The sequence below is a fragment of the Sciurus carolinensis genome, chromosome 11, assembly GCF_902686445.1.
Source record: "Sciurus carolinensis chromosome 11, mSciCar1.2, whole genome shotgun sequence".
Lineage (NCBI taxonomy): Eukaryota > Metazoa > Chordata > Mammalia > Rodentia > Sciuridae > Sciurus > Sciurus carolinensis.
This window is the reverse complement of record NC_062223.1, coordinates 52,212,091-52,229,083: the sequence shown is the minus strand read 5'-3', so window position 1 is coordinate 52,229,083 and position 16,993 is coordinate 52,212,091. Positions and strand designations below refer to the sequence as shown.

General features: G+C 33.2%; 1 protein-coding gene across 2 annotated transcripts in view; it reads left to right on the top strand.

Moving 5' to 3' along the window:
- Positions 1–16,993, top strand: part of Luzp2 (leucine zipper protein 2) — a 503,818-nt gene that overhangs the window by 467,489 nt on the left and 19,336 nt on the right. For both annotated transcript variants that reach the window (XM_047519495.1, XM_047519496.1), the window contains exon 10: positions 6,738–6,830. In XM_047519495.1, coding sequence (XP_047375451.1) covers positions 6,738–6,830 — 93 coding nt within the window. The remainder of the gene's footprint in view (positions 1–6,737; positions 6,831–16,993) is intronic.

Genomic DNA, 16,993 nt, shown 5'->3' with positions numbered 1-16,993 from the left:
CTATGTATGCATACTTATTATCACTATGAGGACACTTGTGAGTCCAGAAACAAACCCAATTTTTCCTTGTTAGCTACATTTTCTCTCCCTGAAAATTATTCTGGATCTTCCCACCTCTAAGAAAAGAGCTTACATACCACCTCTTCCAAATTCATTCATTTTTTTTGTTAAAAGATGTACACTACAGAAAAATCAAGATAATTAGAAAACATGTATGTGATATGCATACCAACTCTTTTTTTCTAAAATACATGGGAAGGACTATGATATTTCATTTATTCTGTAATTCTTGGCTTGACAGTATTGGAATGGAGATTCTAATTTTACCCATTTATGAAATAGTTTCTTTAATTGAGGCTTTCTAAATATTTAATATGCATTCTGAATATCATTTAAAAGATTTAGGCTTTGTTTTTTTTTTAATCACAAAATACAAGAGATATTCTATGAAAGGAATAATAAATCACTTTTCTTGAATGAGATCATAAAGTACCTTCAAAGGTGGGAAAATGAATCTCTAGCCCATTCTAAATTACAGGAAGGTTTAGTTGTTTTACTACCCTATTACTGCTATAACAACTTGTCACAAACATGGTGACTACATGTTACAGCAACATATTGTTTCACATGTCTGGAATCTGGAAGTCTGAAATATGGTAGGACTGCATCCTCTTTGGGGACTTAGATAGGAATCTATTCTGGTTTCTGGAGGCTGTTGGGCATTGTGGGACTTATGGATACATTACTCCTTCCTTTGTCTCCATATTTTACTCTGCTTTCTCTTGTGTGTTTGTAAACTGCTCTGTCTGTCTTATGAAGACACTCATAATGGTGTTTAGACCCATGTGAATAATCCAAAGTGCTTTGAAATGCATTTTGTTCTCTAAAACTTCCAAAATAACTCTATTTTTGGAGACAGGGCTTTTATAGAAGCAATTAAGACTAACTGTTAAATGGAAATAGAAGCATGAGCATGGTCTGACAAAATCAGTGTCTAATAAGAAAAGAAACCAGAGAGGTTGTTTTCTTGGCACAGTGAGAATAGAGTGCTGTGGTAGCCAACTGTAAGGTAGAAATAAACTTCTTAACGGAAACAACTCTGCTGTCCCTTGATCTAAGATTTCTAGCCTCCAGAATTGTGAGAAAATAAACTGCTACTGTTTTAAGTCACCCTTTTTCCAGTGTTTCATTTTGGTAGCTCAAGCTGAATAATAAAAGGGGCAATTCCCTCATCTCAGGATCCTTAATCTCATCATATATTTTGCCAGAGAAGGTAATGTTCCATCTTTTGTTATAAGATATTGGCATAACTTGGGGACCGCCTGTGTCCACCATTTAGCTTACTCTATTTTGGGGCCATACACTCCCAGACTAGGATGGAAGTCTCTGTTTATTCAAGTAAACAATAAATCTTCAAGCAATAGCTGCCTAGAAGGTACCAGACACTGCTTTATATTCAGTTTCTTCCTCCCCTGAAACAAATGACAACATCAAAAAGCATATTGCAATTTAAGCGATTTTGCCCTCCTTTAACGGAGCAGCAGGAAACAGAAGTCCTGCAAAAATCTATAAATTGTCTGAAGCCCTATTTCATCTAAGTGCTAATCCAAGATTGGAATCCACATTTCTTTGACTACAAAATTCATTATCTCTCCCCAAAGTCTGTTCAAATTCTGAAGTTTATTCATCAAATTCAATAAATTTTTAATTTTTTTCATTTTGCTTTATTTTCTTTTTACAATAGTCATCTCACTGACAGCAAAAGACTATATTAAGAAATACATATATTATGCTTAAAGGCAAGCAGTACTTTAATTAAATGCTATGTTTTCTTTATTTAAATAAATTAAAAATTTTGTGCATCAGTGCTCACACTGGTGAAGTAATATATAATTTCTTTCCATTGTTAAAAGTAATTATGTTATTTTAATTCTGAAACAAAATTAAGTGAGATAACTTCAGTAGTTAATATAAAATGTGGAAAATCAGACAACTCAGTTATTTAATTAATGAGAACAGGGTAAGATATTGGCAAATTTATGGAGGAGGAAAGTTGTATTATTCTTTCCCTTTTCTCTTTACCAGCATAGCAAGATAAAGGCTCTTTCATCCAAAATATCAAAGTCTCACAAAATTATAGATGGGTAAATAGGCCAATGAATAGTTAGATAATAAATAAAACTTTTCATTCCAGCCATATTCTCTGTCTCTACCTCACCTCCAAAATCTGGGGACATTTTCATAAATATAAAATATTTGCATGAGAATATGTAATTAATCAAGCATGAAAATGTATCAATGTGCACCTACACATACAGATATATCTTTAGTCATATGATGAACACCATGAAATATCATTTCCACTATTAATGAACCTTTTTTGAGTTAGTCCAGCTGAGTTAGGTTTTCCTCTGGTTAGTTTCATGATACACCACTATCACAGCACTTACCTTGTGCTGTCAGTTTCAAATACGTCTTTGACTTTGCGCATTATTTAGCCCTCTCTAGTTACCTGCAACAAATGCTAATTTGACCATATTAAAAAAGGGGGGAAATTTGGTGGTAGAACATCAGAAAATCATAAAATCAAGAAAGAATTTCAGAAATAAGACTGGGGGAAGCAGAAACCAAAGCTGCTCCAGAAAGACATGAATCATAAGGGTTTTATTATAGAAACAACTGGGACAAGACATCCAACCAGAAGTAATAAACCTAATCATTATAACAGCATTCTTAATTTCATCAATTAAATTCCAGTGATGAAGCTACCAATGTCCTAAGTTGAATCACATATTCATATTTTCTATAGGATAGGGAATTGAAACAGAACACATTCTTTAAGATATACCATACCTTGAGAGAAGGGTGATCCTAAAGAAAGAAATCAGAAGTAATTAGGAATGAGGAACATTTTCAGACGAGCAAACAGGTGCACTTGGAGATAAAGAACTATGTTTTTCAATCTTTGAGTTCTAAACACTTTTTAAAGAATGTATACATAACAAATATTTGTGGACTTCCATTGTTGGAGTAATTAAAACTGCCATCTTTTGGATAGATTTCTCCAACCATGAATATGTACATTCCCTTTGATTCAGTTCTGACCTTTTTTATCCTAAGAATTACATTGTGAATAAACAATGAAAGCAAAAAGATAAACAAAAAGAAATTGCAAAATATGCACTAGCTCCCAAGAATGCAGTGATGAATAAGAAGTAATATCCAAGCTGGTTATGATGCACATTTCTTTATTCCCAGCTACTAGAGAGGATGAGGTGGGTAGATGGCAAGTTTGAGACCAGTCTGAGCAACTTGGAGAGAACTGTTTCAAGGTAAAAATAAAAAGAGCTGAAGATATAACCGTGGGTTAGAGTGTCCTTGGGTTCATTCCTCAGTACTACACATACAAAATTCATAAAGCAAATAAGTAAATAAATATGAGTAAATTAAAATAAAAAAAGAAATAGTATCTACCCTTTTGGCAACTCCCAGCCTATTTGGTGAGGCAGATGTTTAAATCAAGGGCAAGAATGATATGAAATATCCATTGACTCTGGAATCAAGAAGGTTCATCACAATATTATCCACATAACCCCAAATGGAAAACTGTCCAAATCTTTAAGCACATCATAGTTTTCCAAGTATGCACTATGAATTGTATACCTATAAATCATAGATAAAAACATATAAGGGCAGTGACATTTATGTTAGCTATGCAAAGACAGTACTAAAACATGGGGACTAAAATTATGTCAGATACCCATGCATGTAAATATTGACTAAGACTGAGAGATGACATTGAGAAATAAAAATAACTATTGCAAGAATATATTTTTCCATTTCCTTAAATGTTGTTAAATATTAAAATAAATTTCCAGTGTAATGCAGGGACTATTTATTCAGTTATCTGACTGTTCAGTAAAAACAAAATACACTAAAACTTGCCCCTTTCCTATTAGAGTGATTTAAATCTGTTCCTCATAGTTCTGCAGCTGTGGTTCTTATTGTGACTGCCAGGGGAGATTTTCCTTCAGTGCTAGTTTTATTTATTGCTTTTATTATTTTTAACCTGTTTTCTCAAAGCAACTGTAAGTTGGAGGTTATGGGGAGACAGGCTGTAGATGTTCAGTACATTTTAGCTGAATAAATAGCTGTTTTGATTCTTGTTAAAATTGATTTTCTTTTTTAATGTTGCTATCCAATAGTACCTGTCTATTTAGGAGTCCCAAATGCTTTAAATTTTAATGAAAATATGAAGTCACACTTCTTGCTGCAAACCTGTCTTTCTTCCAGTTTCTCTGTTCTTCTAGAACTCATCAAATTTCATCAATTTTAACCTTTGCTCTCAATATATAATCCCTGTCCAATCTGCTTTAAATTATAAGTATTGACAACTCAGTCAGCCCTTGTTATCATCTTTCTGGTCATTTTAATAACTTATTTATTCCTCCACTGCTCTCCTGTTCTATTTTTCCCTGTATTCTGATACTACATCATGATAAGAGGTTTCTGGCCATCTCATAAATGTTTCAAAATATTCAAGGGACCACCTTTGGGCTACTAAATTAAGTATGATCTTTGTACTACAATTCTGTAGCTTTCTACTTTGCAGTATTTTTTTTTTCCAGTTTTACTATGCACCTACCCTATAAAACCACAAGCTAACACTGGATTCTTTTTCCTTTGTGTCTTTTCTTAAATGATTGCCCTCACATGGAAAGGCTCCCCATTCTTACTTAACCATCCAGAGATACATTTTAAATGCCTTTTCTTATTATACCAAATGAATTGGTTCAATAAGTATGTATGTGTGTATCTATCTATGTAGATAAATAACAAAAATGAATAAGTATATTCATTCCCTCAAAATCATACTACTCTGCTTGTTTCCCCTGTATTTAATGTGCTTTATATTAAAGTGATTTAAGTGAGTAATGGGTTGTGTAAACTCTATGAACACACAAACAGCGTCCAACTTTTCTTTGTACCTACCAAAGGCATCTAGCATATAACACCACATTGTTCATTGTAGTAATTTACATGCTACCTTTAAAGTTTCCTGAAAAAAATTCAATGGTATTAGGAAGAGGAAATTTCACTTTTCCATGAACTTCCTTATTCCTAGAGTAGATACCAAGGTAGGACTAAAGTTAGGAGTTCTTAAAAAGCAAGGGCAGTAGACAAAGAAGTAATAAGAGATGGTAAAACACTAAGTGGCTTCTAGATTTTAACACATGAAATTAAGGTAATTATTAAAAGAAATTAATTAATAGATTGATCAATTTACCTAAAGTCCAACATCTTGGTGATTTAAAATAGAAACTATTTTAGTGAATGTGACTGCTTTTTGGTATTATTTCTCTAATATTCTATTAGCCTTGTTAACATTCTGTTTTGCATTAATATTCTATCAGTCTTAATTAGTTTTGTTCTTTATGTTTATAAAGTTTTTTTTTGTCAGACAATTCCCTTGTTAAACAGTGTACTTGCTTGGGGGAAACTTGGTGAGTGTTATGTAGAAACTAAGCTACATGAAACACCTGGGTGGATTTTAAACTTGTTTTTAAATGTTTTATTGGTATATTTTAATTACATATAATAGTGAGATTCATTGTGACATACACATGCACATAACTTAATTTGATCAATTTAATTTCCTTGTACGTCCCCCTTGCTTCCCCTAGTGGTTCCACTGATCCCTGTCTATTACTTTTCTCTCTTTTTTATTCATTAGTGCATTATCATTATACATAAAATTGGGATTCATGTTGATATAGTTGTAGATGCACATAGTTAAATTTGGTAAATTTCATTCTCTGTTTCCTCCCCCAAATAGAAAAGAGACCAGTAGAGAAGTGAAAGAGATAAAGGAGGAGGGGGGAGGGACAGAGCAGGGAGTTTTACCATTTTGAAAAGATTGCATCTTACTCTTGGTTTTCTTAAGCTCCCAGTGGTTAAATATCTCCTCTCTTTTCCCCCTGTGATCAAAGTTTCAGACTCAGGAAATAGCATTTACCGAAATTACTTTTTATCTCTCCTTCAGAAGTCCCCTCCTGCATTGATGAATGTAACACCACATTTAAATCAGCTCTGCCTGAGAAACCCATCTACATTTGAGTGGATAATCTTAGACCTATCTACAGTGATATTTACATACATTAGTTGTGGCATACCATTCTCTGGTAAAACCCAGGAAAATTCTTGTTTAATGTAGTGTTCCTAAAGAGATAAATTCTAGAATTATATTTAGGTTTCCCAGAGGTATAAAGCAGAACTTACTTAGTGAAGCAACAGAGTGAATATAATCCTCTATGTAATTTATGAACTATTACAAAACATTTTATTTCTTATTGAGAAAAATGAAGTATGCTTTTCTCAGATATGCTAGGGATTTAAATAAAGAGAAAGAACAGGTATCTGACTTTTGAGGGTCCAGGATCTTGAAAATAAAATATTACTATATAAGAAATGAATATGTTAAATGGGAAATTAATCCCAACAGACATCACCAATGAAAATTTAGAAGAAAGTATTTTACTTCAATGTTAAGAATTTTTGAGACACAATTGCAAGGTTTCTCATATATATAAATTTCTATTTTGTTATTTTTCTCTGAGTGCAATGCTACCTTTGTAGCATCTTTTAAAATGACTATGTGAATGCGTTTGTTAAATCAATTTATCTTGTTTTTTAATGGTTTCTCTTTCTTTTTTTTCCTTCTCTCTGCCTCTCTCAAGCCCCAGCAAAGTGCTCCTGGAAGCAATGAAAACACTCAACTTGAGTCAACAAAGAAAGAAAATCCAAGTACCATTGCGTGTGATTCTCAAGATGTAAGGTTCACTTAAAGTGGTTTGAAAACAAGGGCATAAAGGTTTAAAAAATTCTTGTTCATGTCTCCATGAAACTTTCTATTCACATGTAATATTTACTATATAAGCTTTGAAATCCTAAATTTGATAATGCAAATTCTCTTTAGATATGAACGAGGTAGTTGTTCCATTAGGAAGATTTTAGAGGCCTAAGTTGGTGACCACAGATTCAGCAACATGCCTCAATTCTACAACCAAGAGACAGGAAGTCACTAAAGTGTTAAAAAACAGAATCAAACACACACACCAGACACACACATACACATGGGATATGATTCTAATATTCATTACCTAAAGCAAATAAACCAAGTACTATAAAGACATTATATAAAGGCAGGGGGATTCTTAACCTTCAAATGATGACAGACTGTACTGAAATTTTCATTCTTTAAAATTTCAGTATGTTAAAATTAAGCTGATTGATCTATCATGTCTAGATTTAACAACAAAAGCCAACTGTATTAGACTTCAATACAAAATGAAGTGTGTGCACTTAGACCATTCATACCTGAAGAAACCGAGGCAACAGAGAAAGGAAATAAAGGGGATAGAAAAATAAATAAATCATGCCATCTCTTTTTCCTCTGTTGGCTTTAAAAGTGGATTTAGAAAGAGGGATTACTTAACACTTTTGTCTTCAAATCTTTGTATACTGAAACATGTAAAACACTATGTAATTTAGGACACCAAGTTTACTAGTAGCAGAAATGAAATATTTTGCAGTTTGTTTCTAAGGGAAGAGTCAAAAAGCCTTTGAGCAGAGAAAGGAATATTTTTCCTTTTGTTTGAAGAATATATAGATCTTTCACAATGTAATAAGATTTTCAGAAGCAAAAAATATGAGAGTAGTACAGAGACAGAATACAGTGTAGAAAGTAATGAAGTATGTATCCAAATATTAATTTGGGACTACAGAGCTGGAGCCTTCCAAAAAACTGAGGCAGGGCCTAGACCTATCCCTCAAACCCCTATTATTTTGACCAAATCAGAAAGATTTCAGACAAGTCATGCACAGAAACAGAAATGAGTTTATTGATGGGATAGGAAAAAAGAAAGGGGAAAGAGTGGGTCCTCTGAGAGAGCAGAGGGACAGTGTGCCCTTCCTGTACCCCAGTCTTATTGGCAGATCTTAGAGAAGTTTCCAGAGAGTACCATCTAGGTCCACCTCTTGACTCTTGACTGATGGCAAGATGACATGAGATTTTTAAGTACCCACTGCCATGACAACTTTAGGTCCCCTTGGTCCATACAGAGCTGTTCTGATGGGATTCATTGCCATACATTGTTACAGATTTTATGAAAAATTATCCTTATCTTCCTGAATACAGTCCTGTGAAATAGTCACAAAAGTCTCTCCTTTTAATGTAACTTGGGTTCCTCTTATCAACATTTTTTCCTGCAATCATTTCCTTGCTGATAACAGGTAGTTTGCTGAGAAATGTGATATATCCTGTCCACTTAGACCAGGTAGTGCTGCAGTTAAATTGATTCTTGAAAAATAAAACATGTGGGTATCAACACAATGGACCCATTTTATAGAATTATTCTCTTAACCTTGTGTTCCTACCATCCTTATCTGTTTGTTCTCTAACAACTAGAAAGTGAGGGGCTCTAAATTCCCAAGTTAAGATTGGGTTGAATTAGAGAGATAGTTAATGTTTCAAATGTTTATGTCCGATTGAGTGAGAAAATCATGGTGTTAGTTTAAGGAGGCTGATTTTGTATTTTGGTGTGTTTTTCTGAAACTCTACAAAAACATGTTCTTATTAGACACAAAACAAGAATGTTATGTGTGATTTGTGAATGTTCCCAAAGCACTCTTCTTATCTACATTTCCTACTTAAGAGTTAGGTCTTCAAAATCATGTTATTATTTGCTCTTTATTTATCTCTCCTTCTTTATCTATAGTAACTCCTCTGCCTTCAATATGTCTCTCAAACATCTACTTGCTAACTACTGATCCTGGTCTGAATCCCTTAAAAACTCTTCCTTCATTAGAACTGGTGATACATCTCCATGGCAGAACACTGGCCTTGCATTCACAAGGCCTCTAGTTTGAACCCCAGCATCCCTGCATCAAAAACAAAAACAAAAAACAGGACAACAAAACAAAACAAAACTGCATCCACTACCACAAATGTGAAGAATTCTCTCTCTCTAACCTGACCTCAATAGATTTTGGTGTCTCTAATTCCAAACAGCTACAATTTCTTGTGCAAAGAGTGCTCAGTGTTCAAAGGTTGTAGATTCAGCCGCAGCTGTAGGCCAAAAGAATAATATAAATAAATAAAATCAATCAATGTAAGCCATAGGAATTAGTAGAACTTGTATGAACATCAGTTTTCAAGTTTTAGACCAATATTTCTTAGCCTTGTCTTTAGAATTGTATTATCTAGAGAAAATTTGCAAAGTACTATCACCCAAGATACTAAAGTACAGTCACTTTCACTAACAATGGATTTCATATGTAAATGGTCATAAAACCATCTGAAAAACTTTGAAAAATTAAGATTATGAGCAACTACTCCAGTTATTCTAAATGAATAGAACTGGGTAGAATTTCTATTTTTGTATAACATGTTCCTAACAACTCTACTCCAATCCAGGCTATCCTAAGGATTGTGGTTCATAATTTGAAACACATTGCTTTTAAGCATAATCTCTGTATTATCATGCAATTCTAACTTCTTTTTTTACTTCTATTCCACTGTATTTGCATTTTAAAGAAGGAAAATTCTAAGTCTCTAATGTTGATGATGTACAATTGTGGTGTCAGACTGACAGAGGGTACAGGGAATCTATCCTAGTTGAAACCTTCATTTATTATAGAATCATTCTCAATATGCAGATATGGATATATAATATGTATGTGTATACATACATATTTATACTGATGTATGACTGTGATACTGATCAATAAGCTGGTGTGTAATTTTATTCACTGCTAAACTTTCTAAAGAAAACTAGTGGACTATGATCACTCTAAACTAGAGAGTCTGGGTTATGATTAATCTAAAGCATTGAGAAACCAAAACTTTCTTTTTATGATTCCCCTTTGTTCACATTCCAAATCTATCGACTTCTTACAACTTACAGAAATAAAAGTGGGATTATTTTGGAATGGTGAACATTATTATCCCTGAACTTGTCTAAATTACCTAGAATATTCTGAATTTCATTAAGGATTGTAAAATGTATCATTTCCACTGTAATATATCAATATAAAAAATCTTCATCCAACCTGACTCTATACCAAGGTAGAGATTTAAGTTCCAACTTGGTTTTGCTTCATTGAATGTTTAAAATAACCAAGAAAGCAAAACACTTTTTGTTTAAAAAAACAAGCACAGTAAAAAATTCTTTACTCATTTTCCTCATTTGTGCATATTTTAGAATACTGGCATATGCCTTCCTATGACTTTTCTCCATCCAGAATTAAATCAATGCTACTCAGTGACAGTGTACCTTAATTTTAATCTTAATGTTCTTAATTGACAAAATTACTGGTTAGCAATTTTATTCTTTCCTTTCTAAAAAAGTTTTTTTCTCAAATAATTTTTAAAATCCTGAAATTTTAAAAATAATGAAAGTAAGTTGAAATAGGTACTTGAATGAAGCCAATTACAGAAACAGTTGAGAGCAAAAGACCAAGGGAGTAGCAAAAATAAAGATTCGCTGGACTCAGATTGAATGAAGATATTGATAAAGGCTAATAGAGCTGCTAAATTTGACTAAACAATTGCATCACTCTCCTCACATACTATACCACAGAAGGAGATATTTTAACATTTATACATATGAACAGAAGAGACTTATGCTCTATCAATAATTAGAATGAATTAAAAGGAAAAATGGAATAAGTTATTTGTGAAAAACATGATAGTTTTATTTAAACAATTTTATTGAGATAAAATTTACACATGGTACTTCCTACCCATTTTAAGTGTGTATTTTTTAGACTCATTGCATTTACTCCATTGTCCAGCCATTACTACAATCTAGTGTTCGAACATTTCCATCTCCCTAAGATCCTAAGACTTTTTTTTTTCCACAGTGAATATCTGTCTTAGACAACCACAAACATAGTTTCCATATGCATAGATTTCCATTTTTCAATAAATTTTACATGAATTGATCATATATGAAATGTGATCTTTTGCATCTGATCTCCTATACCTATTGTAATGGGTTTTAATTCAGATATGCTATAGTATGTTTCACTAGTTAAGTCTTTTTTATTGTTGAGTAGGATTCTATCATATGGATTTTTTTTTTCTCATTTTGCTTTTAATCCATTTACTGTTTGGTACCATTTGGATTGTTTAACTTTTGGGCTATTCTGAATGATAACATTATGAAGATTCACATAAATATCTCTGCGTGGGCACATGTTTTAATTTCCATTGCTTAAATGCTTATAAATGGAATAACTGGGTTTTCATGTTAAGTCACGCTTAGTTTTTGAACAAACGATTTCCAATGTGGTTGCATCCTTTACATTCCAATTAACAATGTGCAAGAGTTCCAATTTCTCCACTTCTTTTTCACCACTCATTGATGTCACTTTGTTAAAAAGTAGATTCTCGTGAGCATTTACCAACAAGAAAAAAAAAAGAAATATTTGCTCCAAGAACAAAAAGCTTTCTTTTGTATGTTTTCCTATAACTTTATTACTTTATTAATTCTATGATCCATCTTGAATGATTATTTAAGAATCACGTGTAGTAAAGTTCTACTTTCATTATTTGTGTTAGGTGGTATTGGCCATTTGGGTCTATTACAATTCCATATAAATGATAGAATCAGGTGTCAATGAAGTGAACCAGTCAACTGGACTTTTGGTAAGGACTGTACTTATCGATCAATTTCTGAAGAAATGTTATCTTCATATTATGTTGATTCTTCCAATCCATAAACCTGTTATGCCTCTCCATTTGCTTAGATATTTTTTTAAATGTCCTTTATCATGGATTTATAGCTTTAGAACTAAATATTTTAGTTAATTTATTCACTGAAAAATCTCAAAAAGTAAACAAAGAAAATTTCAAAAACTAATTTAAAATAGGTTATATCTTCCTTAAATGCTAACTTAGAGCACAAAACTATATACAACTGTTGAAAACATCTAAAGAAAGAATGATATTTAAGTCAACCACTATGGAAATCAGTATGGAGTTTCCTAAAAGAAGACTAGAGATGGAACACTTATATGACCCAGCTTTACTACCCCTCGGTATTGATCCAAAAGAATGAAATGCAGCAAACTGTAGCAATACATGCATAGACATGATTATAGTGATATAATTCACAGTAGCCAAGTTACAGAACAAGCCTAGTTGTCCATCAACAGATGAATGGATAAAAATGAACTTTGAATTAAAGTACCTGAAAGAGAATAAGTAATTGCAGGAGGTACTATCAATATGTTAGATTAATGAAAAACAACCGTCATGAAACAGGGTCAAAAAATGAAGTGTTAGGATGAAGAAAAAGAGTAATCATGTTAGCATCCCTTTCCATTCCAAGATTCTGTGATTTTTAGCCACCTCGCTGAAAGCTGGTAGGAATTCCTACATTTTGCTTCCTATTGGACATACCCTAGATTGAATAGCATAGGAGAGACATAGATTCCAATGCTAATTTTGCTTTTTCCTAACTTAACACTCTGTCAAGTGAATTTGTTGTTCAGATTTCTTATCAATATAATGTTGACCAATGGTTTTCAACAGATGACTAAGAATCACAAGATCGGTCAGTGAACTTGATAGGTCAGGTTCTATTTCCACATAGTATTCTTCAGTAGGGCAGGACAAAGTCCACACATGTGTATTATTTTAATAAACCCACACATGTTTTTCTTCTGTCAATGTTTGGTGCTAAACACTTTGAGAAACTCTGATGTTGATTTCTTGCAGTTCTGTTGTAATTATATATAATATATTAAATATGTCATATTCAAGAACATCATAGAAGTCCATACTAGTTTCTTCTAGGAAAAAGTTGCTCTGCTATTTTAATATATGAGGTCTCACAATATTCTATGGCAAAAGACCAGAACTTGGTAAGAGAGATCATACTTAATCATGCTTAATCTTGGATACTGTGAGAAGCACACACAAACACAGAGAAGGGACCGAGACACAAGGTACAGGGAAAGCAAAGCTTTGAAAGATCATCTTGAAGATGGAGTGCCTGGTGGTCAGGGATCCCAAGAGTGGCTACAATTAGTATGTTATCCCCTAGTGTGCAAGGTCCCTCCCCTGGTTCTTCACTGGCCAAATACTATGGAGTTCACAGTTTTCCTAAATGTCTTCTAAGTTTTACTGTGTCTTATTGGGTTATTTAAAGAATTATACCTTTAGTTGTTCTCACCTGCTTTTGTACTTGTGTGACAGGAAGGTGTTCTTAAGGTGAATGCAATTTGACATATATATAGTTTTTACTTTAATTTTCCTAAGCTACTATTTCTTAACAGAGAGATTTCTATTTCTGCTGTTTAGGCCAACCCTTTCTCTAGCTCGTTTGTCAAGGGACTGTTCAGGTGCATGGACTTTGTTTGGATCTGCCACATTTATAGACTATGGTGCTATTGTGTGAACCAACTGGGTGTAACTTTCCATTCTGCTCTATTTACCCTCCAGCTGCCTTTCTTATATCCCCATTTCACATTTAAGGCTAAATACTATATTCTGAAAATGGACCACTGGACTTTGTATTTCTCACAGATATCTTTGAGGGTTTGTTCTACTTCTTGCCTATGCTCTCTGCAAACCAAACAAAGTCACTTAGGAAAATGTCTTCTGGATTACTCAATTATTTCTTTAGTAGAAAAAGGAAGTTAAAATTGTTCATTAAAGACTCAGCAATATATTGGACCATCAGTTTGGGGTATATTTAAATTACTTTAAAATCAGTTTTGCTTAAATGGTAATATTGGATCACATTGAGAAAGCAAAATACGTACCTACTCTTCCATTTTCCTGCAGCTTGCAAATGTTCTTCATATTGTTTAACAGCTTATTGAGATTTAGAGACAATTAGTATTTTATTTTAATTTTCACTAGGGATTAAGAGTTATGGCTCAATGTAAGTGTATTTTGCAATGTTCGTGCTTCCTATAAATAGCAAGCATTTAATTTTTCCTAATGTGCTAAGAAAATGCAAAACAACCATGACTTATGTTTAGCAGTGGGAGAGCTTGCTCAGTTTCCAACCATTATCCCTGCTTGGGAGTCCCTGAGCAAAGGGATTCTATTAAACAGTACACATTGTCTAGGGAGAGAGAGAAGAAAAATTGAGGAAAATAAACTCTAGCGCTACAGGCAGCAAATGATGCCAACTCTTGCATGGTAAAACAATTTTGGCAGAGATTTAAGATATCCTTGTTTCCCATTGTACACAACATTGATGATGTGACATTTGATGAATCTGATGAGTTGTTAGCCTATAGTGGTTAAACCAAACATTCTGGACAAATTGTATGCTGCTCTACTTGGGGTGAGAGACAATACAACATTGTCATTCTGGGCCTTAGACCATCTAAAGAGATTGGTTTTCTAGGAAGATTGCTTTATTATTCTACTGTGGTATTTCAAGAAGGAGCAGACATTCCTTTGGGTAATGCAAGAATGGTTAAAAGTTTCCAAAGGTCTTCAGAAGAATGTATGCTTTTCTCATTACCTATAAATCTTTATGTTTACCCTCCTATTAACACCTTAATTTGAACAAGCAAAAACGTTAACTCAAATGCAAATTCTTTCTAGAAGCAGCATAAAAACTTTAAGAATATTGGTTACACTATCCATTTGTTAACTAAAAATATTGCAAACAGCATGCTAATATTTATTATAAGAAAAGTGGCTAAAGAACAATGTGCAATAACAAATCTTAATCTAACAATTAGTGTTTTGACCTCTTCTGTCTCCCTGCTTCGTCATCTGGATTTAGTATTTGATTGATACATGCATTTTGTCCTTCATTACAGTTCACCTCCCATTTTGATCATCTGTATAAGGTTCTCTTTTTGAATTAGAGATTGAGAATATAGTAACCTTTGTATTATAAATTAAGGTTCAGAAAAGGAATATTATATGCCCGAAGGCAGCTGCTTCAAGGACATTGATGTTAGACCATATCTTCCTACCAACCTAAAACTTCTGCTATCCTCTCTACCAACTGAATTGAGAATTGTCATCTGAATTCAGCATAATTGTCTTCAATTTTCTAATTCTTTGTTTTCTAAAATACTGTCCTAGCTGGGCATAGTGCCACATCTCTGTAATACCATCAACTGGGGAAGCTGAGACAGGAGATTGCAAGTTCGATATCAACCTGGGCAACTTAGGGAGATTCTGTTCCAAAATAACATAAATAAATAAATAAATAAAGAGGATTGGGCATGTGGCTCAGTGGCAGAGTGCTCCTGGGTTTAATCCCTAATACTGAAAAAAAGTACATATTATTTTGCAATAAAAATGACAAATCAATTTTGTGTACAAAAGTGGCATCAAAAAAATTTAGCCAAAATTCACCTATGTTTCTGAGTAACGTACTTAATTCCATTCTGTTCTCTTTTGTAATGTTCTAAACATACTGGTTATTAGCCTCTGCTTTGTCCCATCTCAATTAAATATGGAGAAAATCAGTCTTTTATATCTGTTATAGATTTTTTTGTTAGTATAACTTCACGTTTCCCAGTTGTGTATTTGCATTAATTATTCTGAATTATTTAATGTTTTAGAGAAAGTTCATAAGAGATGTAACTAAACTGTCTTGTGCAGTAGAACTAAGTGTTTAATACTAATAAGAAAATTAAAACAATTGGCAGGGTCAGCGTTACAAACTAAAATGCTTAACCATGAATCTCTGTAGATTATTCCTTTTGCTTTAATACTTAATGCTTTATTTGTTATTTCTGAGAGTAGGAATAGAGTAAAATTAAAAGTACACAAAAGCAACAGTTCATTCTCTAAGCATTCTATTGATGGTTAAGTCAATCATGGTGCCCTTTTGAAAATGTCATTCTGGATACACAATTTTGCTTTCATAAAAAATCTTTGCAAATGGAGAGTTTGCATTGAAGTGAAATGTATGCATAACTTACACTGTAGATCTTCACAAGTGTTTATATGCCTAAGTAGATTATATGGACTGATCTGATGATTTTGCTTTAAGGAGGAATATAGAAAGAAAAAACAAGAAAAAGAAAGAAAGAAAGACTTTCAAAGTTGAGGTTACTCACCAAGGATGATTAATAATACTTTTTTCTTTTCCTGTTAATCATAAACAGAAAAGAACAAGAACAACAGACCTAGAAGGAAAAACAACTGTTAAATCCTTTGACAATGTCAAAATTCTCTAACAATCAGTCAGTATGTTGACACCAGAATAGTAAAAAAACTGAATATCAGTACTTTGATTCTCATAGGACTTAAAGTATTTATTAGAGAAATTCTGATTTAAGTAAAGCTGCCGAAAGAAGAGGAAAGATATAAATTAAATTAAATTGAGCACTTGAGATGTGCAGGATATTCCACTAGAAATTCTTATATATTTTTTATTGAATTCAATTCTTCTAATAACCAGTTGAGATAGGTACTATTTTGCTGATCTTACAATTAAGGAATTAGAACTTTAGCAAGTTGATGTAAGTTTACACAGCTATTGAGGTTTTAAAAAAAATGTCTTGGCTAAGCAGAGTGGTGCAAGTACGTAATCCCAGCATCTGAGGAGGCTGAGGCAGGAGAATCACAAGTTCAAAGCCCGCCTCAACAATTCAGGGGGCTCTAAGCAACTTAGCGATTCCCTGTTGAAATGCAAAATGAAAAATAAAAAGAGCTGGGACGCATAGAGGTACTTTGGATTAGGCAGAGGGTAGTGAAGGGAGGCAAGGGATTATGGGAATAGGAAGAATAGTAGAATGAATGGGACAGTATTACCTTATGTGCATATATGATTACCATGACCAGTGTGTTTCTACATCATGTACAACCAGAAGACTCAGTGGTTGAGGGCCCCTGGGTTCATTACCCAGGACCAAAAAAAAACAAAAGGAAGAAAGAAGGTTGCCTAATCCACTGGGGCTGGTATAACAAAATACCATCAACAAAGTGACTTTTAAACAG